Genomic DNA, 24,669 nt, shown 5'->3' on the forward strand with positions numbered 1-24,669 from the left:
AAATTGCAGAAAACTTTAATTTACTGTCCACCTCCTCTACGTAGGTCTCTACCTGATAAAACTAGCACTTACTCCTTCCATCTAAAAGAGAAAACATGCTCCCAACTGCACTCCTAATCATCTGCATTTTATGATGCAGCACTACCTGAGATGTTCCATCAGGGCTGTTTTCCTTGGACAAATACTTCTGCCAAGTCATCTATAATTGAACGCTGGCCAGCTTTCAGCTGTGCAAACTTGCGTTTAATTAATAGATAGAATGACACTCAGCTCAGTAGCTATATTTTCAAGCTATCTTCTAGGACCCTGTGGGTTCCTCAGTAAGAAATCATAAATGATGAACAAGGATTTTTGCATAAGAAGAAAATCACCATGCAGTTTACTCTTTAATGTGACCTTTATCATATTTGTTCAAAGGAGGACTAATAAAGGGCACTTTGCCAGATAATATAATGGCATAGCAAGTCTGATCAGGGAATGGTGCATGTGTTCAGGGCAAAATGTTTTGCAAAGAATGCAGCTCTTATAAGAGTTTCCAATTTTATTTTAAACAGTTAGCATAGCCAGGAATCAAGTTAGCAGTTAATAAATTGAGCTGGGTAAACAATATGATGCTTAGTAAATTAAAAACATATCAACAAGGAAGTTAAAAGGTCTTCATGCAGCAGAGAAAAATTCTACAAGATGAGTAGCAATCCATCAAAAACTGGACATTTCTTACTGAACAGCTCAGTTACCTCAAGGCAAACGGACCAGGCAGGGTAGGGTCTCTGCTAAAGGCAACACTGAAAAACATGCAAGTAAAGATACAGAACAAGGGTAGCATCATTAAGGTATAGAACAGGGCTCAAAAAAACCCAGGTTCAATTTTTGACTTGATCATAAATCTCATAGCCAGTCACTATTGCTTACTCCAATCTACTTGTTTGAAGGGGACAATCTGAGACACACACCCCTTGAACTCCTGGGGAAAAAAAGCATAAATGCTATAAATACCCAGATTGATCAAAAACAAGTAAAAAGGCATTTATTCCTTGCAACTTCTGCAAATGTCTATTTTGATGCTTTATCAGCATCTGCTGGATACCCTGTTGGTAAAAAGATACAAAAAGCTTTTTTTCGTCTGTGTAAGCACACAGGAAATTTAACTTTTTGAAATTTGACAAACCCACAGCTAGGCATGCCAATTAACACTTTTTATTTTCTTGGATACTAAGGCTTTCTCTTTTCAAATAGATTCTCCATGGTTTGTATACAACCCTTCCTCCGGAAAGGCAGCTGTCTCCCTAAAAATTAATTAGCATCATGTGTTTTCATGATAATCATACATGAAAACTTCCATTATCAAACACGGCACAGTGAGCATCGGGGCATGTCTTTGCCTGTATGGTTTCCCCTCAGCCATTTCTTCACCTCCTCAGGAGAATCACCAGCAAAGGATCATTAAGAATTAGAAATACATCAGAATTCCCACTTTACTGCCTGATCATGGCCACAGAACTCGCCTGGCCACACACAGATTAGCTGTTTACAACTCCTGTGTAGCAAATAAGTGATACTGCCTACTGCAAGAAGCACAATCCATACTGCATATTTTAAATATCTATCTCTAAAGAGTAAGAAAACAAGAGCAAGGACTACCAGTCAGTTCAGTGCTCCTGCAAGAATCACCAGAAACAGACCAAATTTCCATCTTGCTAAGGAAAGCCCAAGACAATGGACACAATGCAAACTGATTATACCCACTCACCCCCCCAAAGAAAAGCTTGCGATACCAGATACCAGCTCACCACTTCTGAAAATTTGGAGCCAGATGCTTTTTGATCACAATGTTCCTCTACCAATTCTTCTTTTGGGGGTTCCTGGTTCAGGCAGGAACCCTGCAAGAACAGTACCTCATCCAGAACAGGAAATGACACAAATGTCCTTTTACCCTCGCTGATGCAAAAAAACAGATGGACACAAATTTAATAATCTCTTGTCACATTCTTAAATCTGGCATGTTCAACACTGAGGATCAACATTAATGGAAGAGGAAGGGATGTAGTGATCTGTTGGACATGAACAGCCCTATAAGTATAAGGATTTGTCTCTTGGGACCCTTGCCAATAGGGTTAAAAAGGGATAAAATGCATGCAAATTTAGAATACTGCCAGAAAAGAGCCAAAAAGAAAGAAGAAACCAAGTCACCGACAAAGCACATACATATTTTGTTTATTGGTGCCTTTCACTAAACAGCTAAGAGCTGTGTAGGAATTTGAAGAGCAAAGAACATTTAATAAATTTGTGCCCAATGATTCTAGCTTTTCTAGAGGAAGCAGAATCTGTGCAGTGCTCACCTGTAAGGTAAACCAGATTTTGGAGAATCCTGATATAGATTTCACAGATTATTTTCTTCTACACGAGTCTTTCTGTCAATGAAACTAAACTGAAGCTGAAATGTTAATCTTAGCATATTGCCTTAACTGAATTTCTGTCTCATAATAGGGGTCCCCAACCCCTGGGCCGTGGATTGGTATCAGTCCACAGTCTTTTAGGAACTGAGCCATGCAAACGGCGGGTAAGCAAGGGAAGCTTCATCTGAACATGCGTGGGATCAAGGTTGTACATAAAACCATCCTCCCTCCCCCTGGGTCCATAGAAGACCAATTTTCTTCCCTGGTGCCAGAAAAGTTGGAGGGCACTGCCTTATAAAATTGGTTTGTAAATCAGATTAGGTTATATTTAAAAATAACCTTTCATATTTTTGTAAGATTTGCCAGCTTATATTTTTATCATGCAGAAATGTCTACTGCAGTATGTGGAAAAATAATAGCCAGCTTTTCTTGTGCAATGACAGGGAATTTTTATTCTCTTCTATAGCTATCTAAAGCTGCTGGTTCATGACACTGAAGAAGAGCCAGTAAATATCACAAAATCCAAACTATATAAATTATAGTTATAAACAAACAAACCAACTACAGTAATTGAATCTGAATTGGAATTACTGTGGAAAAACAGCAATATAATCATGCAGATCTTGAAAACTAGCCAATTTATTATCACATAAGATTTCATGGATGGTACGATATACTGTATTAGATAAACAAAGTGGCTAATGATCTATATTCTATAACATTTACATGAAAATAAACTGCTTAAATTTTAAAATGTACAGGAGTCTTATTTTTGCTGCAATATACTAACATGGCTTTCTTTCTAGAATCCACAAACAAACTTTAGAGCAGGGGTCTTCAAACTTGGCAAGTTTAAGACTTGTGGACTTCAACTCCCATAATTCTTCCTCCAATCATGTTAGCTCAGGAATTCTGGGAGTTGAAGTCCTCCAGGCTTAAAGTGGCCAAGGTTGGAGACCCCTGCTTTAGAGCAATACTGAAAGTGGCCACAGAACAACTCTGCTGGGTTAATAGTGTTTGCAAGGAGGAAACATTTAAAGAGTTTCATTCAGCAGAACCCAGTTAGGTATGTGTTCACAATGGACACACAATCAGGTGTTGACTTCTGGCTTCAGAATCAGGACTGGAATGGGCAAAGCTGCAAATCCCCTCCCACTGAGTGGGTTCAAGGGAATTGTTAAGGGACAAAATAGCTAAGTTTAAGCTTTGAAGATGCGTAAAGTACACACTTCACTTCTCAAACAGAATCCTGATCCTTCAAAGTGGGCTCTATTAGACTACTTCTTGTCATGCCAAGCAGCCTGGTGCCTGAGGTGATGGAGACTCTGCTATGTTTAATGAATCCCTTCCACTACTCACCCCAGTCCTCATGTTGCACCAACTAACAGCGGCAATATAGTATGCATCGCTGGAGAGCTGCTCCATCTATACTGATTCTTGGAGCCTGCTAGTAGTTCTTGCATATTGAGGATGCAGGGAGTGTATGACCACAAGGGAGGGAGAGAGTGGTTGGTACACCACACTTCATTTGCTCACAGTGTGTTCTATATATGCATGCACCTGTAACTTGGATATTCTAAAATGCAGTTATCAAGCTTTTCCTGTACTCAAAACTTTCTACTGAGCTTACTTTCTCCTCCTTGCACCAACATGGTGCCAGCTGCAGATGCAGACTACAATTGCCCAGTAAAACTGCAGCCAGTGCACTACAGCAATCCAGGAGAATTAGATAACACATGGCTTGAACAAGGGACAGGCAGGGAAAAAAGAGAGTAAGGTAAACACTGCCTCTGCAGCAGATCTACCATAGTCATTCCATATCAACTGCAAGCTGTTTGATTTGCTATCAAGGAAGCAAGTTAACAGGATGTCTTAAGACCACAAAAAGAGGCTATAGAGTCTTTGATTCTACTTTGCATCTCTCTGGGCAGCTCTGTGTGTTTGTCATCTATTCTGTTTGGGCTCAAAGCGTCAAGAGAGCTCTGATTTAGGTGCGTGCAGGAGAAATAGAAACAACAGACAGCATTTCTTTCATTTGAAGGAAGCAACTTGGAGAAAGGGTTTCTAATGTTGCTCCAAAGGGGTTCATGAAGGATTCCTTTCTCCGGAAGTGGCTAAGCTGTGTTCAGATTTATGGCTGTAGCTCAAAGAGGGAATTCTCCTACAGGCTAGCCAAACAAACAAAAAATCTTTCCTGACAGAGAAACTTTGCCAAGGTGGGGAGATCAGCTGGCTGGGGAATTCTGGGAGTTGAAGTCCTCCAGGCTTAAAGTTGACAAGGTTGGAGACCCCTGTCATAAAGGACATGTTCCCAGGCAGCAATGTCCAACACATGACATCTCAATTAAGAAGCTGGCTATACCCGTATCTTTTATTTAGCCCAATATTTACTTTAAAAAAAAAAAAATAGAAGGGGAGAGGCAAAGGCTATTTTTTTCCACCTCCCAAGCAGTTTTCAGCCTCCAACTCTGGCCCTTGCTGGAATAAGAAAGAAGTACCCTTATTTGTCTGACCGGCTCTCAGAAATAAAAAGGGACGCTTTTCGAAAGCAGCCGGCTGCAATTTAGAATAATATGAACTTGGCTCCCTGAAACATCACTTGAGACAGTTCCAGGATGAGAAGAAAGTCAGTGCCCGTAAAACCCCAACCAGAAGTCCACCGGTTACCCACAACTCCTAACTTGATTGTACCCTATGGCTATCATTAAGTGTTGTACGTTATGATTCTTGTTTCTTAACGAATGTACCTTTTCTTTATGTATACTGAGAGTATTTACACCAAGACAAATTCCTTGTGTGTCCAATCACACTTGGCCAATAAAGTGTTCTGCTCTGTTCTATTCTATTCTTTTTCTATTTCTATTCTATTCTGTTCTACTCTTTTACTGATTCTATTCTGTTCTGTTCTGTTCTATTCTAACCACGCTCCCCTTTCAAAAGGAGGCAGGGAGCGCCTGGGAAAGGTGGGTGGGTGGGTGAACCCGGTCTCGCAGGCTCTCTGGATTGCTGGTCAAGGAAAGTATCGGACGGGGAAGGGAAATAAATCTCCAGGCACGAGGATGTCTCCGGAGCAAGCGGCTCTCGAAAATACCGTGCAGAAAGGGAGTGCCTGGTTGCCTCCGACCGGGGAAGGAAATGAGGAGGGGAGGGTGGGGAGAACGAAACGGATCCGCGCGGCTCAAATAGCAAGAGGTTATAAAAAGTGGGTGGGTGGGTGGGGGAGAGGGGAAGAAACCTTCCACCGGACCCAGCCAGGGAAATCCAAGCAACCAGTACCGGGGTGGGGGGGTGGGGGGGAAGTGAAAGGAAACGGACGCCCCGTCCTCCCTTACCGTACATGGCTCAGCCGACCCTCCTCCGGCCGCCGGCCAGCTCTCCAAACTCAAGCTCCGCGACGCGCGCTTCCTCTGCCTCTGCGGCGCCTCTGCCGTTCATTCAGCCTTCGCGGCTCAGCCAGCAGTGGGCGGAACCACCAGGGGGCATGAATGAAGCGACAAAGCACGCGCAGGCGGCGGCGGTGGCGGCGGCACAATAGCGGCCCCTTCGCAGGCTGCTGCTAAGGCTCGCTTTGCGCATGAGCAGGGTAGGGTGGTGACCAAGCAGGAGGCGGTCTTTCCCCCCCCCCCTCTAGCTAGACACGCCCCCGAGGACCTCGGGGATTTTTTCGGGGGGGAGGGAGGCGGGCTGACACGCTTAGACTTCTTCCAGCGGGATCCCAAAGGTGCTTTATTTTTATTTTTTTTTAACCCCAAAGAGGCACCTGGACTTGCTGGTTTTTCTTTGAAGACGTTTCGCTTCTCATCCCAGAAGCTTCTGTAGCTCTCAGTGAAGAAGCTTCTTGGATGAGAAGCGAAACGTCTTCAAAGAAAAACAGGCAAGTCCAGGTGCCTCTTGAAAAAAAAAAAACACCTTTGGGACAACCATGTCCTAGATGACTGAGAATCTCCATAGACAACGCACGGGATGTTTTGCTGTGGTGTTGTGGTTAGGGAGAGCCTTCTGTACCATGGTAAGGGGTGATGGAATTTGTAGTCCATAAAGGTTTGGTTGGTTCCTGGATGGGAAGAGTTGGGTTTTTGAGGTTAGAAGCCAAGAAGGGCTACAAGCAAAGGGATTTCAATTGAATCCCCAAGGGATGGTGTTCCGAGTTGCTCCTTCTCTTGCTTTGATTGTTTTTTCTTTTTAAGAAAAATGATTAGTTAGTTAGTTAGTTTTGTTAACTAATGCTAACATTTTCCACCTCAGCAATTCTAAGACACATGGACTGCAAGTTCCAGAATTCTCCAGTCAGCATGCTGGTGGGGGATTTCTGGGAGTTAAAGTCCACATATCTTAAAAATTGAGAAACAATGGATGTCTTTCCCCCCCATTAAGCTCTGTCCTCAACTTGCTTCAAAGCATGCGATACTCATTGCCATTATAATGGAATTCATCCACCTTGCTGCTTGTCTGCTTCTTCTCTTTCCTTCCATTTTCCTAAGCATTATGATGAGTTCAGAGTTTCTGAATCTTTGCATAATATGTCCCAAATGCATACTACAACTTGTGGCTTATGCCATGATTGATTTGTTCTATTATCTATTTGTTTGTCTCCTTGGCTATCCATTAGTATTTTCCTAAGTTTTATCCAACACAAAGTGCAGAATTTAACTTCCAGTACCAGAGGTTCTTATAAGCACAGCATATCTTCTAAGTTATCTTGAATGTTGACCTCCCTATTACACAGAATTTTTGTATATTTTTAAATCTTCTTTGAATCACTTACTGTTGGTCCATTGATTTCTTTTAGCATGCTAATTTGAGGTTCTGGAGATCTTTCAAAAAGCTTTTATTGCTTTTCTGAGGGTTTTTCCATCTCCACTACCTTTACAGATGTTAACATATTAACTGCTTCTTGTCTCTTCTAAGAGAACTCTGAAAAATTCTTAATGTCTTTTCTGAGATATCTGTCTTTCTTGGCTTTGCTTTCACTTGTTTTTTGGACATTTTCCAAACTGTTCTAACATATAATTTATTTTGCTCTATTCATATTGGGCAATCTCTTTTCACATTTGTTCTTTACAACTTATTTGATTTCACTCTGCGGCTTGGGTTCCCTATTAGTGAGATTCAAAGCAGTTCCTTATGTTCTTGAAATTGATGGTTATATGCTCAATATCATATTGGCTTTGTTCTTCCACTTTGGTTGTTCTACAATTAGCCCCTGGCCACATTTGTTATGACTGGGCTCTTTCATCTCTAAGTACTAATAATATAGTCCATTTTATTTTTATGTGCTCTTTTTTGGTGGTGTCCATGTATATAGGCATTGTTTTGGTTGTTTTAAGAATGCACTGGGAATGAAGAAATCATTGGATTGGCAGAAATTGGTAAGTTGTCCTCCTGCTTCATTTCTGTACCCTAGAAATCAATGTTTTTCCTCCTTGCTATTACCAACTTTAAGCTTCCAGTCCAAACACAAGCAACATATCTTGGTTGCATATTTTTCAAGTTTCAGGTTGAACTTGATCATAACGCATGTCAATATCAGTGGCTGGGGTATAAACCTGAATTCTTGTCATATTAAAGATGTGGCCGCAAGAACCTTAATTGATATTTGTTGCTCATTGCACCTAAAGTACCTGCCTTTGCTATATTCTTCCTGACTATGGTAACAATGCCATTTTTATTGGGAATTTGTGTGTGTGTGAGAGAGAGAGAGAAGAGGAGGAAAGGGAGAGGAAGAGGGAGGGAGGAAGAGAAAAACTGAGACCGAGACTAAAATAGTAAACATTAAGATTTTCTTATTGAAAGTTTCCAGTTCCGAGGCTTTTCAATTTGCTGGTACCCAGGATGTCAATGTGTAGTCAATTTACAGTATTTAATGTTGAGCTTTCCCATGTTGATGCTTTTTACATGTTTTCACTATAATTCTGTTTTTGCAGCTTCAGATTTTCCTTGTGGTATTGTCAGCAACTATAAGACCAGACAGATTTAATCTAGAAGCATCCTAAGCACCATTAGTATTCAAAAAAATCCTCAGTTCTTCCTTATCCCACCCGAGGGGGCATGTCCAGCATTGAATTGATAATCACTTTTTTTTGGCTGTCTACATGTTTTTCCTAGTAAAAGATAGGAATAGTTTATCACTGTCTTCTCCTCTGCAGTTTTGAATAGTGTCTTCTTTGTTGTCACTAAAGTGATATCTGTCTCCAGCACCTCCCTGTATTGTGAAATTAAACAATATAAGAACTGCAATGAAATGATAGGAATGATAATACAAGTAATGGTAGGAACCCTCTTTCATTTCTCCATATACATAGAACTTCATCTCACACTTGTCAGCATTTGTAAGGTTAGTGGCTGCTTAATAAAAATCCCCTCTTGCATTTTTCCAACGGCAGTTTCATCTGAAAAGCATGAAACTGTCTTAAGCAAGTGTCAGTCATTGTAGAGAATGTGCCATTAGCATACAGCATCATGTTCATGCACCAGTTGAAATGTTTGCATGTGGCTTGCAAATCAATGGGACAGACCTCCTGAAATATTTCACTTCATGAAATATCCCAAAATATTTTAACTCTGTATTTAACACACATCAAGTATTTTCATCCAGAAATATTTTCATCCAAGCAATAGCCATTGTTTTTGGACAGCCAATGAAGTGGCTGTTCAAAGATCTGATAAAACAGTTGGATTTAAGATTATGCCAGTGGTGAGCGATTATGCCAGTGATGAGTGATAATCACATGTTATTTCCAATTTTCTAACATTATTTCTAAGTACAAATATAACAATACAGTCTTATGTACCGTTGCAGAATTAAGTTTTTTTACCCATCATCTCTAAATGAATCTTGTTTCTTTACATCTTGCTCCACACCATTGAAACTTCTCATCCTTTCCTTCCTCCCTTGCTTCTTCTTCTCCCTGCCCTTTTTACCCCCTTGTCTCTCCACCTCCCTTTCCCTCTTTTGTATTCCCCCTTTCTGTTTTCTAACATTATATCCACTTTTCATCTTATTTTTCTCTTTTTTGTTTGTTGTTTTTTTAAATCTTAAAGTCTCCTTTTTCTTTTCCTCCTTTTCCCTTTCTTCCCCAAGTAAAGTTACTTGTTCATCAAAGATGGCTTCTTCTTTGTCCCAATCATCTTGTTGCACAGTCAGTTTCTCATAGGTGCAAATCGCCATTTCTAAAAATTGAAAAAGAGAGCCAAAAGAGCCCTTCCCTTCTTGTTCCTCTTCTTTGTATTTTTTGAATTCAATTTTCAGTTCATCCACAAGTGATGCCATTGTAAAAAGAAGAATTTTTTTCAAAACAACCACCCAAGTGTTTTTAGTCCTTCAAAGATAATTTCCAAAAGTCCCAAAGTCACCAAACAGTCCAAATAAGCTATTTCTTTTAGCACTTTCTTCTTTCTTCATTTTCTCTTTCTGGGGTTACAGTTTAGTTACAGAAATTCCAGTTAAAATGTATCTTTTAGAAGTCTTGTTAGTATTTAATGATTCTTTAAAGTTCTAGGCAATCTCCTCCTTACTTCCAAATCCTGCTCCAATTCTTTTCATCTCCCTTCCCACTTACAGCAAAAAAAAATTTTTTTTAATGTTCAGAAATCCTTATTATCCCTTTAACGTTTAGTTATCCAGTTTAGTTACCTATTAGTCCAAAGCAGGTTTTTCTGATTTCTTTCTGTTTGCTGTCAACGTTAGGAAGGAGAGTGAAAAAAAGGAACTTTCCCTTTTAACTTTCATCCGCCACTTGTAAGTCTCTGGGAACGATGTATCTTTTGCAAATTTTAAGTTCCAGGGTATTTTCGTTGTTACTTTGCCCTGGTCAGCCAAAAAACTTTCACTTCCTGACTTCCTCCTGCACTTTCTTTCCTGGCTGAGCGCTTCTTTGTGGCGGCCATTTCTGACCACTGCTCATATCGCCTTCGGAAAAGGGGGTTTAGCCAGCTAGGGAGAAGAGGTGCAATCCTCTTGACCCTGCCAGATCCCCCCTATCTTCACCACCTTCTACGGAGGTGGCTTAGCCTTGAAGCTGGATGGCTCAGGGCACTCCAGCGGGGAGCGCAGGCAAAAAATGCACACGATCGCGGATCCTGCCTGCCCCAAAGCGCGCAAACCGGAACTCACAAATAGGACCTCTTATAATGGAAGTTTTTAATGACGGCTTATTGGCAGCCAGGATGCCGGACTCATGGAGGGGGGCATTGATTTTGTTCTGTACAGACATTTGCATACTCGAAATCCGGCAGCCCGGATTGGCTAAAGCGCACGGCCACCGGATTGGCTGAGTGCGCGGCACTGATTGGTCGTTTGGAATCGACCGCGATTGGCTGAGCCGATCGCGGGCGATTCAAAACGACCCGATTGGCCGCAGCACTCGGCAGAAAGTGCTTTTAAGCCGCGCTTCTTCCCCACTTTCCCCACTTGTGCTTTACCCTAATAAATGAGCTGAACCAAGTCACTGACTCGCGTCCTTTGTCCGTATGAGATATACGACACTGGCGACGAGGGTGGGATTTTAAAACAAGTCCCACACCGCACGTGGCCCACGGAACCGCAACCGGCAGCATGGCCAGCGGCAACGTGCCACCCGCTCCCTTCAACCAAGCTACGGAAGATTGGGAATCGTACATAGACCGATTCCTCATGTTCCTAGAGAGCAGCAAACTCAAGGACGCGAACGGGCAGAGGAAAAGGGCCGTCTTCCTCACACACTGCGGGCCCGCAGTGTTTAAAATGGCAAAAGCCCTCGCCAAGCCGCTCAACGTAAAGGCCATGGACTGGGCTGATCTCGAACCGCTGCTGAGGAGCCACTACGCACCCGCCGTGCCCACCCTCATCCGCCGGCACGAATTCTACCGCCGCAATCAGAAGCAAGGGGAGAGCGTCAGCAACTTTGTGGCCGACCTCAGAGACCTCGGGGGCCTGTGCGGGTTCACCGATCTCGATGAAGCCCTGCGGGACCGCGTCATCCTCGGCCTCCGGGACCCCGTCCTGCAGAGCCGGATCATGGCAAAGGGCGACATCTCCCTCGCCGACGCCCTTGCCGAAGCCACCGCAGCAGAAGCGACCCGGAAATCAGCGGCCCGATTGCGGCAAGCCGGCACCGCAGAGCGACCCGCCATGACCGAAGCGACCGCAACCCCCGAGAACCAGTCCGGATTCGACCATCGAGCAGCCGCCTCCACACATCACGGCGATCTCGAATCCCCCTCCGACTCAGAAAATGACGAGGAGGACATCCACCGACTGCAGACGGGACGTGACCGGCGCGAACAACGGAACCGAAAATCAAAGTTCCAATGCGCCGGCTGCAGCGGCGAACACCCGCGGTCGGAATGCCGGTTCTTTGATGCCATATGCCGGCATTGCGACAAGCGGGGCCACATCGCCAAAGTCTGCCGTTTCACACGGAACCACAGCCCCCGCCACCGAGACGGCAGCCCACGGAGGCGCGACAATACCAGACGCGACAACACCCCCCCAAGGAACCGCGACCGGGATAGCGAGAGCCGTTGGAGCCGGGAAGCGAGGAACCGCCGTTTCAACGAAAACCGCCAGCGCGAGGAAACGCACCAGACGGTCATCGTTGGCCATTCCTCCAACTGGGATGGCCGGAAGGTCCACGTGGAGGTCGCCATCGAAGACCGCCCCTGCAAAATGGAAGTCGACTCCGGATCTTACCTATCCATGGTCGCGTGGCGGGAAATTAAGCGGCTAGTACCCTCCATGAAACGGCACGAGCTGGAGAGCCAGAAGCTCATCCTCAAAGACTACCAGGGGAATCGCATCCCCGTGGTAGGGACCGGCACTTCAAGGTCACATTTAAAGGGCGCACCGAAATACTACCCCTAACCATCGCCGAACGAGACCGCCCCAGCCTCCTGGGACTTCAATGGTTCGCGCCGTTGGGACTAGAAGTGACCGGCACCAACCACGTCGCCGAGGCGGACTGGGAGGAGCAGCTCGTGCGCGAGTTCCAAGAGGTCTTCGACGGAAACCTAGGCAAGTACCGGGGCCCCCAATATCGTTCAGCCTTGACCCCACCATTGCCCCTATCCGCCTCAAACCCCGGCGAGTGCCTTTGCCCTCCGCCCCAAAATCGATGAGCAACTAAATAAGCTCATCGAGCAGGAGTCCTCGGGCCAACGGACCATGCCCGATGGGAGACCCCTATAGTCACCCCGATAAAGCCAGATGGGTCGGTGAGAATCTGCGGGGACTATAAGGCCACCCTGAACCGTGCGCTACAACAAAGCGCCTACCCCGTCCCAGTAGTGCAACACCTTCTACACTCACTGGGGGGGGGGGCAGGGTTTTCGCCAAACTCGACCTGGCCCAAGCCTATCAGCAACTGCCGGTCGACGAGGAAACCGCAGAAGCGCAGACTATAGTCACACACCGAGGGGCATTCCGCTGCAAGAGGCTCCAATTCGGAGTCAGTGTAGCCCGGGGGTATTTCAAAGCCTAATGGAGAGGCTCCTCCGGGCATAAAAGGGGTAGTACCCTATTTTGACGACGTGCTGGTAGCCGCGGCCGACCAGAAACAATTGGAGGGCCGCCTAAGGGAAGTACTGCAAAGATTCCAAAGTGCAGGACTAAAAGTTAAGAGGGAGAAATGCCAACTGCGCACGGCACGGGTCGAATTCCTGGGGTACCTACTAGACCAGCACGGAATCCACCCCACCGAGGGCAAAATAAAAGCCGTCAAAGAAGCCCCGAAACCCAGAAACAAAACTGAGTTACAAGCATTCCTGGGGTTGATTAATTTCTACAATGTTTTCCTGCCCCAAAAGGCGACCGTGGCGGAACCGTTGCATAGACTGCTCGACAAGGCAGCCACCTGGACGTGGGGGGCGAGAAGAGGACGCTTTCAACAAAACCAAGGACCTTCTCACATCAGACGCTGTCCTCATCCAGTACAGCGAGACACTCCCCATCACGGTAACGTGCGACGCATCAACCTTCGGCGTAGGGGCCGTCCTCAGCCACACCCTCGCCGACCGGAAAGAAGCACCCATCGCCTTTTTCTCAAGGACCCTTTCAAAACCCGAAAGAAACTACAGCCAATTGGACAAAGAGGCTCTAGCAATCGTCGCAGCCGTAAAGAAATTCCACGAATACCTTTACGGCAGGACCTTCTCCATAATCACGGACCACAAACCGCTGCTGGGAATACTGGCAGGAGACCGGGCCACCCCAATCATACTCTCCCCAAGGATGACAAGGTGGTCCGAATTTCTCGCCGCCTACAATTACCGGCTAATCCACCGCCCCGGTAAGTCAATCCCGCACGCGGATGCCCTCAGCCGCACACCATTGCCCACCCTGGACGCTGACCCAGCACCCACCACATCCACCCTGAGCATCGAGACCTTACCCAACCTACCCGTGACCGCGTCAGACATTGCCCTAGCAACCAATAAAGACAAACGCCTGGCGCAGGTCCTAAGATGGGTGGGAAAAGGGTGGCCGGAGAAGGACGTGGACAACGAGTTCAAAGCTTACCGGAACCGACAAACTGAGCTATCAACGCAGAAAGGCTGTCTACTGTGGGGGGACAGAGTCATAGTCCCAGAAAAATTGCAAAAAGAAGTCCTGAGCATGCTGCACGAAGGGCACCCCGGCATCGTTAGGACGAAAGCCCTGGCCAGAAGTCACGCCTGGTGGCCAGGGATGGACAAGGAGATCGAAGCCTGGGTGGCCTCCTGCAAACAGTGCCAGGAATCAAGACCAAACCCCCCCGCTGCCCCGATCCTGGAATGGGAAACCCCTCGGGGGCCATGGTCCCGGATCCACGTAGATTTCGCGGGACCAACCAGAGGACACACCTTCCTGGTAACCGTAGACGCTTACTCCAACTGGCTGGAGGTAAGCAACATGAAGACAACTACCACAGACGCCGTCATCAGAGAACTCAGCAAGCTCTTCGCAACCCACGGCCTTCCCGATGTCATCGTGTCAGACAACGGCCCCCAGTTCACCGCACTACCCTTCGAGAAATTCTTGGCAGAACGAGGGATCCGACACGCATTAACGGCACCGGCGCACCCGGCGCGAACGGAAGGGCGGAGAAAATGGTCCAATTCACAAAAAGACCATCCAAAAATCGAAACCGGGACATACAAGACAAAATAAACCGGATGCTACTAATTCAGCACATAACCCCGAGCACTACGACGAACAAGAGCCCAGCGGAGCTACTAATGGGGAGGAAATTGCGATCACCGCTCGACCGCTTGCACCCCACATACAACCCGGAAAGACCCCTGACTCCACCAGCAAACGCAGAACATTCGCACCGGGAGACAGGGTCTCACGCAAAAAACCTTACCGGGACCCCCTCTGGATACCGGCAACGATCACCCAAGCAACAGGCCCACACTGCACCGCCTTCAAACTACCGACGGACGAGCGTGGAAACGCCACATCGACCAATTGAGATCAAGAACCACCAGGAAATACAACCGACACGCAAACACCAGACACTGAAAGGAACCGGCAAAACACCAACCAAGAGGGGAGGGAAGGCCCCAAAGAACAAAAAGAACAAACCCACCCAAAAAGAAACCAGCAGTACTCACCACCTGAAGAACCGGAGAGCGACCCACTCGAAGCCTCACCTGGAAGGAGCAACCGAGCCAGCTCAACTGGCCCCGGAAGCCCGGCGGGAGCAGCCAAGCCAGCTCAACCAGCCCGGAAAAGCCGAGCGGGAGCGGCGAAGCCAGCAGCTCGACCAACCCGGGAGACCAGGAGGGAGCCGCGGCGAGAGGCCTGACTCACCCTTCCAGGCGGTTCCATCAACGAGGCGGAGAGCGACAGGAGTCCCACCCGAACCGGCCTACAGCCAGGAGACAACTGACCAGCGCAAGTCCAGTCGGAAAATACGGAGCCCCGCCTACTTACGGGACTACGTCACGTAGGACCAAACCAAGAGGGGAGGGGTGTTCTGTACAGACATTTGCATACTCGAAATCCGGCAGCCCGGATTGGCTAAAGCGCCACGGCCACCGGATTGGCTGAGTGCGCGGCACTGATTGGTCGTTTGGAATCGCCCGCGATCGGCTGAGCCGATCGCGGGCGATTCAAATGACCCGATTGGCCGCAGCACTCGGCAGAAAGTGCTTTTAAGCCGCGCTTCTTCCCCACTTTCCCCACTTGTGCTTTACCCTAATAAATGAGCTGAACCAAGTCACTGACTCGCGTCCTTTGTCCGTATGAGATATACGACAGATTTCACTGATCCCGAAGGAGGATTCGCATCCCCGATATATACATAATTATAGGCCGATTTCACTGTTAAAAACTGATTACAAAATATTCACTTCTATTATAGCAAGTAGACTAAAAAGAATGTTAAATGAGCATATATATGAAGATCAAAATGGATTTCTCCCGACCAGACAAATCAGGAACAACTTAAGAATAGTACTAGATGTCTTAGAATTTTACGAAGCCCACCCCGAAAAACAAATTGCACTTATGTGTTTAGATGCAGAGAAGGCCTTCGATAATTTAAATTGGCAATTTTTAATCCAAAAAATTTATAATATGAATTTAGGCACCAAATTTGAAAATATTATAACAACCATTTATGATACACAACAGGCTAATATAATAAACGGGGAATATACCCACCCAATAAAAATAGAAAAAGGAGTCAGACAGGGCTGCCCACTCTCACCCCTGCTCTTCATATTATCATTAGGAGCATTACTAATGCGAATTAGACAGAACCCAGACATAAAAGGATTAAAGGTTAAGAAAGAAGAATATAAGTTGCAAGCGTTTGTGGAGGATATGATTTTTTTCATTGAGGAACCAATAGAAAGAGGACAAAAATTGATGAATGAATTAGAACAATTTGGAGCAGTAGCAGGACTTAAAATTAATAGGAAGAAAACAAAATTAATGACTAAAAATTTAACAGAAAAACAGAAAATAGAACTAGAAGAAGTTATGGGAATGCAAATGATAAAGAAAGTTAAATACTTAGGAATATGGTTTACAGCACATTGTAAGACACTTAAGGAAAATAATTATGATAAATTGATACACAGATAAAGAAGGATTTAGAAACATGGGGCAAGCTGCAATTTTCACTATTAGGTGGGATTGCTGCTATTAAAATGAATATTCTTCCAAAATTCCTATATATATTTCAGACGATCCCAATCAAAGTACACTTTTTTTTTGAAGAACTTAATAAAATAACTGTAAAATTTCTCTGGCAAGGGAAAAAACCTAGAATAAATTTAAAGGCAATGCAGGATATGAAGAGCAGGGAAGGGCTGGCACTTCCAAATTGGGAGTTGTATTATAGTGCAGCCTCTTTGGTATGGTTGAAGGAATGGGTGAATTTAACAAATAAGAGAATATTATTCTTAGAAGGCCATGATTTGCAAAGGGGGTGCCATGCTTTTTTATGGGATGTCGGGAAACTAGCCAGAAATATTTTCACAGACACCGAATCAGAGACTCATTATTAACTAATTGGAAGAAAATATGGAAAAAACACTATTTAAAAATACCAATTTGGATTTCAACAATGGAGGCGATGATTCACCCAAATAATCTGGATATCACTAAAATGATTAAATATAAGGATCTATTGGATACACAAGGAAATTTGAAATCGCAGCAAGAACTTCAAGAACGGGGACTAAAAATTGATCAGTGGGCATATCTTCAAATTCAAAGTAGATATAAACAGGACAAGAAAGAATTTGGAATTAATAAACTCCAGCAATTAGATAAAATGTTATTAGGATCAGGCAAAAAAATAAATAAATTTATAATTATTTATTAGAAGTAGAATTAGAAGAAGAAATTGTAAAAGGGAACATGATAGCCTGGAGCAGGAATATAGGATGTAGCATCACCATAACAGAATGGTAAAAGGTCTGGGATAGAAATAATAAAATTACAAAATCGGTAGCATACAAAGAAAACGCCTATAAAATGTTTAATAGATGGCACCTTCCTCCTTCGAGATTAGTGAAGATGCACCCCAATATGAGTCCGAATGCTGGAAATGGAAAAAAAAAAAAAAGGGAACTTTTTTCCATATGTGGTGGTCCTGTACAGAAGCTCAAAAATATTGGCAGAAAATTAGAAATTGGCTGGAAGAAATGACAAGAGAACAGATTGAATTCAAACCAGAGTCCTTTCTGTTAGGGATCTTTGATAAAGAAATATCAAAAAAAATGAAATATATAATAATACACATTTTGAGTGGCCAGGTTGGCTTTTGCACAATGTGGGAAGCAGCCTCATGTTCCATCAGAGGAGATGATCATTCAAAAAATTTCAAGTTGTGCAGAAATGGACAAATTAACTTTGGTAGTAAAAAATAAAGATGCTTTAATATACTACAACAGCTGGAACTGCTGGTACAAATGGATAGACCAAAGATAGACTTCACACTAAAAGGCAAAAGAAGATAGGATAAATCCATAGTAATGATACACAGATATATGTAAGGATTAGGTGTGTGTATATGGCATAAAATAAGGATAAAAAAGAGGTCTTACAAACTGTTGAAGATGAGAATGTTTTTAATCGTTTTCTATTTTTTTCTTTCTATTTTCTTCTCCCTTTCTTCTTTTTCTCTCTTTCATTTATGTATGGGTTGTTGGTTTGTTTTAATTGTAAAATCAATAAAATTTATTTTTTTAAAAAGAATTTAAAGAAGCTAAAATAAACAGCAAAAAGCTAAATAAGATTTTGATCTTAGAATGTTATAGGCTCCAGATAAAATTGGAATATTGAAAATTTTACAGTAAGATTTTGGAATGATTCCAAATGAATCATTCTAAATTCAGCATAATTATAGTAATTTAAAACAAAAATATTTCTATCTTCTTATTCCCTACAAAAAAAAAATCCTAAAATCCACCAGCATTTATTTAATTAGAAAAATTGTTGATTGATTCAGATTAAGAGATTATACTGTCCACTCCAGCTTTTGCTAATAATCTGCTGCAGAACTTTTATCCCCAGAAAGAATAGATTTCTCATTTGCCATCAAATTATGTCCACTTTCCCCTAAAAATGGATCTCTGTTATTATTTTGTGCTGCTTTTGTAGCTTATTCCAAAAGGGGGGATGTGGGGAGAATAGGGCAGGGAGGATGGTAGACAGCAACTTCACTAGGGAATTCATCAAGAGCTTAGTAGTAAGGTAGAAAAACGGGTTAATTAAGAGGCAGCTCCATCCTGCAAAAGGGACTTTAGGAGGCACAACTATTTTTATATTGCTATTGGAGAACATCTGTACTAGATGCTTTAAATGTACCAGCAGCATCATTTTCCAGGTGGCCAAAAATAAAATAAGCTACAGCATATTCAAAAGAAATGGGGGAAAACTAGGCGGAGAGATTAAGCTTCTGGTGAGATGATGGTGGTGGAATGCAAATTTGGAAAGAAGTTAAAATACAGCATATGTAAATCTTCAAAGCTTTAATTTAATAACTGTGTTGGGTAGTTCATTCGTTCCATCTTAAGGTTACCCATGTAATACCCAGCACTCTTTAACATTCCTCATAATGTATGTATGTATGTATGTATGTATGTGTGTATGTATTTATTTATTTATTTATTTATTTGTACCCTGTATGCTTTTTTCCTCCCAAATTTCACAGTTTGTCAGTAATTCAAAATGAACTAATTTTCTGCCCATCTCTGACTTTTTTGTTTCTACTCATTATTGCTTTTAATAAAATATCCATTCTTCTGTTTCTCAACCTTAGTAACTTTAAGATATGTGCACTTTATCCTAGAATTCCTCAGCCAGCAATATGAAACATTGTCTTAGATTTTTCAAGACAACCTCACATTGTAGCTTGCAACTTTTCTAAGTTCAAGATTGTGAATAATGCTGGAAAATGGGCATCACTGAGTGTGAAGAGAGGACATTGTACAAAGCACTTCATACATCTTCCTTCTATGCTCCTTCTATGATTTGGCCTTGAAAAAGCGAAATAGCTTGTGTGTGTAAATGAAATAGTGGACAAAGTTGTCAAACATGGAAGGGTCTCCAAAGAAGAAGAGTCTCCCAAGGTGAACAGGCCATGATGGATACCCAAACTAACACCAATCACATCTGCCAACCCACATCGGACCAGTGTGGCAGATTATCATCTATTCCTTCCATATGCCAATACAATCTCAAAAACAGCCCTCATTCTCTGGGGGCCCTAGAGCAACTACCCATGGCAGCAGGAAGACCAGCCCAAAGGCAGAGGGTGCTAAGAATCACCAAGTTAAATTAGGCTGCCTTTGGGCTTTGGACATAGGAACACTCAACATTTGGACAATGAAAATTAATGCTCAACTAGAAGAACTGCTCACTGAACTCAACAACATGCATTGGGATATCTCATTGGATAATGTAAAACATGACAAAAAGGTGAAAATTTAGTTGAAGTTGAAAGGTCTGGGCATTTACACTAGAGATATTGAAGATGGTAGATGTGACAGAGTTGGTTGTCTCATCATCCAAAAGCTGATTTGGCCCTATAAGATAAAGACTAAGAAGCAGACATTATGCAAACCTAAAGCTACTTTTATTACAACAGCCATTATAACAGAATCCTGCAAATCTAAAAGTGCTTCCCTTTCTCTCTTACCTGCCTATGAATTTTTGGGTGGGATATCTGAGGCGTTTTGATAGATTACTTTTTTGATCTAGACCAGAGGTCCCCAAACTTGGCAACTTTAAGTTTGGTGGACTTTAACTCCCAGAATTCTGAGAGTTGAAGTCCACCAGTCTTAAAGTTGCCAAGTTGGGATACCTCTGATCTAAACTCAGGCCTCATTTATGTGATCGTTGTCTTGGTAATCTTCTCTCTGTCCTTCAAGGCCATCTTCCATACTCATTATCCTCCATGCTCACTCACTCATCCTTCTATGCCACTCACTGGCATGGGAAAAAAAGAAAAGTAAACTAATGGAAGAGAGACAGAACATTATAAAACAAATGGCTATTATCTCAAATAAGAACACCGCGTTGTACTAAAATGTTTTGATGCACATTCTAGTTGTGGTTTAATATAGCAGCATCACTTCTAAATTAACAATGCATTTTCCAAGCTGGCAAAATCCCCCTTGTTGCAGCAAATATGCCATTAAGTCTTACTTACCCGAGTTTCATTTGAGTTCACAGTCTCATCACTCTGCCACCTAAAATTGTATATGACTGGCAAGAATAGGATTTATTGTGACGAAAGAGACAATTCATCTCGGTGGAGGGAAGGAGGCACTGGGCTCCCAGGATTACAAACTCAATCCCTCATGCTGACACCATAATTGCAGGCATCTGCAGTGCAGATAGATGGAATGGACATAATTATCAATGTGAGAATGCCTTCTTGTAGCAAGCAAAAAAATGAGAAGGACTATGGCCCCATAATGGAGCACTGCCTTACATGTACATGTCCGGGTTCAATGCTTGGCTTAACCTATCTAAAGGGATCACAGAAGCAAAACTGTCGAGAAAAGAAAATCCATTATGACTTACCCAAGGTCATAGCTGGGAATGGTGGTAATTGACAAATATATCTCCAAAATGTTTATATAATATCTATGAGGTTCTTACTAGAACTTCTATTGTAGATCTACCAGTATCAGTGTATGGGCTGCAAAACTCCAGGTGGGCATTAGCAAAACAATTAAATATCCTGTATCTTTTCCCTACCATTTAGATATCAAATGTTTGCCGTGCAAACATAGTCACCTAACTTTTATGGGCTTTAGTAGGAGCTGTGTAAATCTAAGGGCTATATACAGTGAGAAGAGAGAGAAAAAAATCTAATTTGAAATCATATTAATACTTGAGGACATATCTTATTAATTAAATGTACAATCTTATTCTATCTTAATTTATCCAGGAGTAACTTGACCGAATTACTGATAAATATATTTAGCTAAAACAGCTATCCCTGTTCCTGGTTGTTTGGTAAATGTGTTTTAGAGTTCCTGGCATCTCAGAACAGATTAAAAAGATAACCATGGGGTTCAGTACTGGTTAAAACAGAGGAATGAGCTAGACCAGAAATGTAAAGAGTTTAGGGGGATGGGGCTATAGGCTGTGTGCCAAAATCCCTTTTGAAGTCCACAAAGCAGACTCCCATGATGTGGAGCCAAAGATAAACACCCTTTCCATGAACTGGCTATTCAGTTTGTGGGTGTGGTCCTTAACACGTCATTCAAAGCCTGGTATGGTCTCAAGACCAGCAGGGATTCTGCAACCTTAGCTCAGTGGAGAGTGGTTTCTTGTAGCTCCATCATGTATAAATAGAGTCTAGTCTAGGGCCTCAGTTTAGCTTCAGGATCTCTCCCATCTGTCTTCTTGGCCCTATTTGCATTCCCATTTAAGAGATTTGATTGTCATATCTGCAAAAGGAGCAGGTGGCTTAAGTAGAGCCCTTCTTAATGTTTTGTATTCCTTTTTTAGTTTTGTTTTGATTGTATCTCCTCCTGCAACCATAGGTAAGGTCTTAGTAGAGCATTTGCTATTGGCCACATCACAGAAAAATATGAATACAGTTCAGCCTTGCATCACAGGCCTACAACTCTTTGGTTTCAATTCTAACATAGATGTAAAGTTGCTTGATTTTCTTAAGTGATTTTCTCAGCTTCCCCTTGGCAAGTAGGGATTTGTACTAAGATAATAATAATAATACTATGAACTTATCTTACCAGTTTGTTTACAAGATTTCTTGGCCTCAGCTGTTGGAACACTCTCCAAGAATGTAAATGGGTATTCTTAGAATTCCATGGAAGATACAGCTCAAAAAGGGATGCACTTTTCCAGAAATAGGGAAGCTCACCTCTCTCTGTATGCAGCCTTGGTGGGATTGAAGGAGCTTGATGTTGTTTAGCTATAAGCTGAAACTACCAAGAACCATTACTTGCACAACTGACGACAAGTCAGTAGTTCCCAAAATGCCATTCTTTGCCTATGTTTGCATACAATTTCCATCATTCTGAAATGGCTGTCCCAGAGGATTTCATGGAAATAACTTTTCCATCACCGTGCACCAAAGATTTTTTTTTCACTTGGTATTGAATGGGGAGGAGGGGGAGAAGTGAGATGAACACCTTTTCCTGTTTATTCTTTTCTACAACCTTGAGTGAAGGAGACTACCACTTTTGTCAGCAAAAGAAGAGAAGAAATATTGCCAAGAGAAAGTACTTGGTTCCAGTGGCAGCCTCCTTGTTGAATTAATTAAGCAAATGCCACCTGGTTTTCCAGGTTAAGCCACCAGAGGAGTCCATGCAAATGTAAATAAGTCATTGAGCCAGAAAATGAAGAAAGGGGTGGAAAAGCACAGTGGAATCAATAACAGCAGCAGGGTCTGCTTCTGAGCAGTTGGTGGGGCTGGGATCTGTGGAGCTCGATTTCCTCCAGGCTATTTTTGGTCTTTGTCCTGAATGTGAAACAGCAAGCAAGAGGTGTGCATTTGAGGAGCGGGTGATGCTGGCACAAATGTTCTGAAGCAAGATTAAAATGGAGAAGGTATTGAGTCTGAAGGGCTGTTTCTCAGTGTAAACATTTCACCCTTTACTTCTACCCTCCCCAAATACCAAGAGACTTTGTCAGTAACAGTAATAGCTGCTGCAGCAGTTCCTTTGGGTGGACTGCAGTAGTTTCACATAATTTCTGTGGGCCAAGGACATCTTTAGAAGAAGAAGGCTGTCAGAACTTGGCATCCTTAAATCCTTGAGTAATTATTAGGATGCTTGGTTAGGCTGTTCCAGAGAACAGAGAACAGTGCCAATAGCCTTTCACGGGAGGGGGTGGTGGTGGAATGAAACAGCATAGAATAGCCTCAGGCAGGCAGGCAGGCAGGCAAAAACAAGTAAGTATAGAGAGCAATAAAATAATGATGCTGTCAAATGGAAAAAAGCAGGAGGGGGCTTGTCAAATGAAGTGTAAGGATTTTATTCTTACATATGTGGATGTATGGGTATGAGATAGCACTGTCTTCTTCTGGTTCTGTCTGGAGAAGACAACTTTAAATCAGGGCTGTCCAGCATGAAGTAGCAGAGCATAAACCAAGGAGCTGCAGGTTCTGCAGGACCTTGGAGAGCTCCCATGGAAGGTAGATGTTACAACAGTGGCCCCCAACCTTTTTTGTGCCATGGCCTGGTACCGGCATCACAAAATGATTCGCAGCCCGGTACCGGCATCAGCACGCATGACAAGGCAAGGCGAGCCGAGCGACCGGCCAGCCAGCTGTCCCCCACTTCTCCCCGCCACCTTCAACTCCTCCTTTGTACCTTTTTTGTGCTTAATCTCCTCCACCATTGGGACGGCTCTTCATTCGAAGCCGCCCCTCCTTCAATGAAACTAAGGTGCAAGGATTCCTTCAGGATCCAAACGCCGCTTTCCAACCAGAAAAGCTCACCCAGAAGCACTTTCTCGTCGAAACAAGATGGCGGCGCCCAGCAAACCAGCGGCCCGGTAGAAAATGATCCACGGACCGGGACCGGTCCGTGGCCCGGTGGTTGGGGACCCCTGTGTTACAACACCTGCCCAACTAAATACTGTAAGGTACTGTCTAATCCAGTGGTCGCCAACCGGTGGGCCACAGCCCACTGGTGAACCGTGAGAAAATTTTGGTGGGCCGCAGAGAAATCTCACCCCCAGAGCACCCCCTCAAAGCAATTAATCCAGGCTGTGCAGAAACACAAGTTTGCATTGCCCACATGGTCTGTGGGAACCCTCCCCGCTCACTCACTCCTTACCCGATAAACTTGCCTGCTAAATTGCTATTGTTCCTTTTTCCGACCATCATCTGTTCTGCTGTGCTGGGAGATTTAGATTAGCTAGGAAGCAGGAAATGGTCGCATTTCTTGCTTTCTAGCTAGTCTTTAGATCTTTGGCTCTGCTTTTAAGCACAGCCAAACCTCCCTTAGGACTGAAGGTTCTATTATTCAGTGCAGACTCATAGTAAGCAAATTTGAAAGACTGAGCTAGCTGATGGCAGATAGATTGATCACTGAATGATTCTGTGAGCAACTCAATCTGTCTGCCTGCTTTGCCTGATTTTGGGTAAAAGTTGCTCTTTTTTATAAAAAGTTCAATATTTATATAAATATTTATAATATTTACATACAAGCAATGCCCAGCTGATCACATGACCACCAAGCCACACCCAAAAATTAGGCCATGCCCACAGAATCGGTTAGTAGTCCCTGGGATTTAAAATTATGAGTTTGGTGGTCCCTGATGTTGGCGACCCCTAGTCTAATCTACAGTAAATCTACCTGTTCTGTGAGG

General features: G+C 43.5%; 1 protein-coding gene across 4 annotated transcripts in view; it reads right to left on the reverse strand.

Annotated features, from left to right (window-relative positions):
- Positions 1 to 24,669, reverse strand: part of EFR3B (EFR3 homolog B) — a 141,834-nt gene that overhangs the window by 100,915 nt on the left and 16,250 nt on the right. Inside the window, exon 1 of one of the 4 annotated variants that reach the window (XM_026715973.2) lies at positions 5,729 to 5,925. The exons of 1 other annotated variant lie outside the window; for it this stretch is intronic. In XM_026715973.2, the coding sequence (XP_026571758.1) occupies positions 5,729 to 5,735 (7 nt within the window). In that variant the 5' untranslated portion in view covers positions 5,736 to 5,925. Of the gene's footprint in view, positions 1 to 1,790; positions 1,868 to 5,728; positions 5,926 to 24,669 lie in introns of those variants that run through there. 2 more of the 4 variants (XM_087929421.1, XM_087929413.1) reach the window with 2 other exon arrangements.

The sequence above is a fragment of the Pseudonaja textilis genome, chromosome 1, assembly GCF_049901715.1.
Source record: "Pseudonaja textilis isolate UNSWEBS1 chromosome 1, rPseTex1.2, whole genome shotgun sequence".
NCBI lineage: Eukaryota > Metazoa > Chordata > Lepidosauria > Squamata > Elapidae > Pseudonaja > Pseudonaja textilis.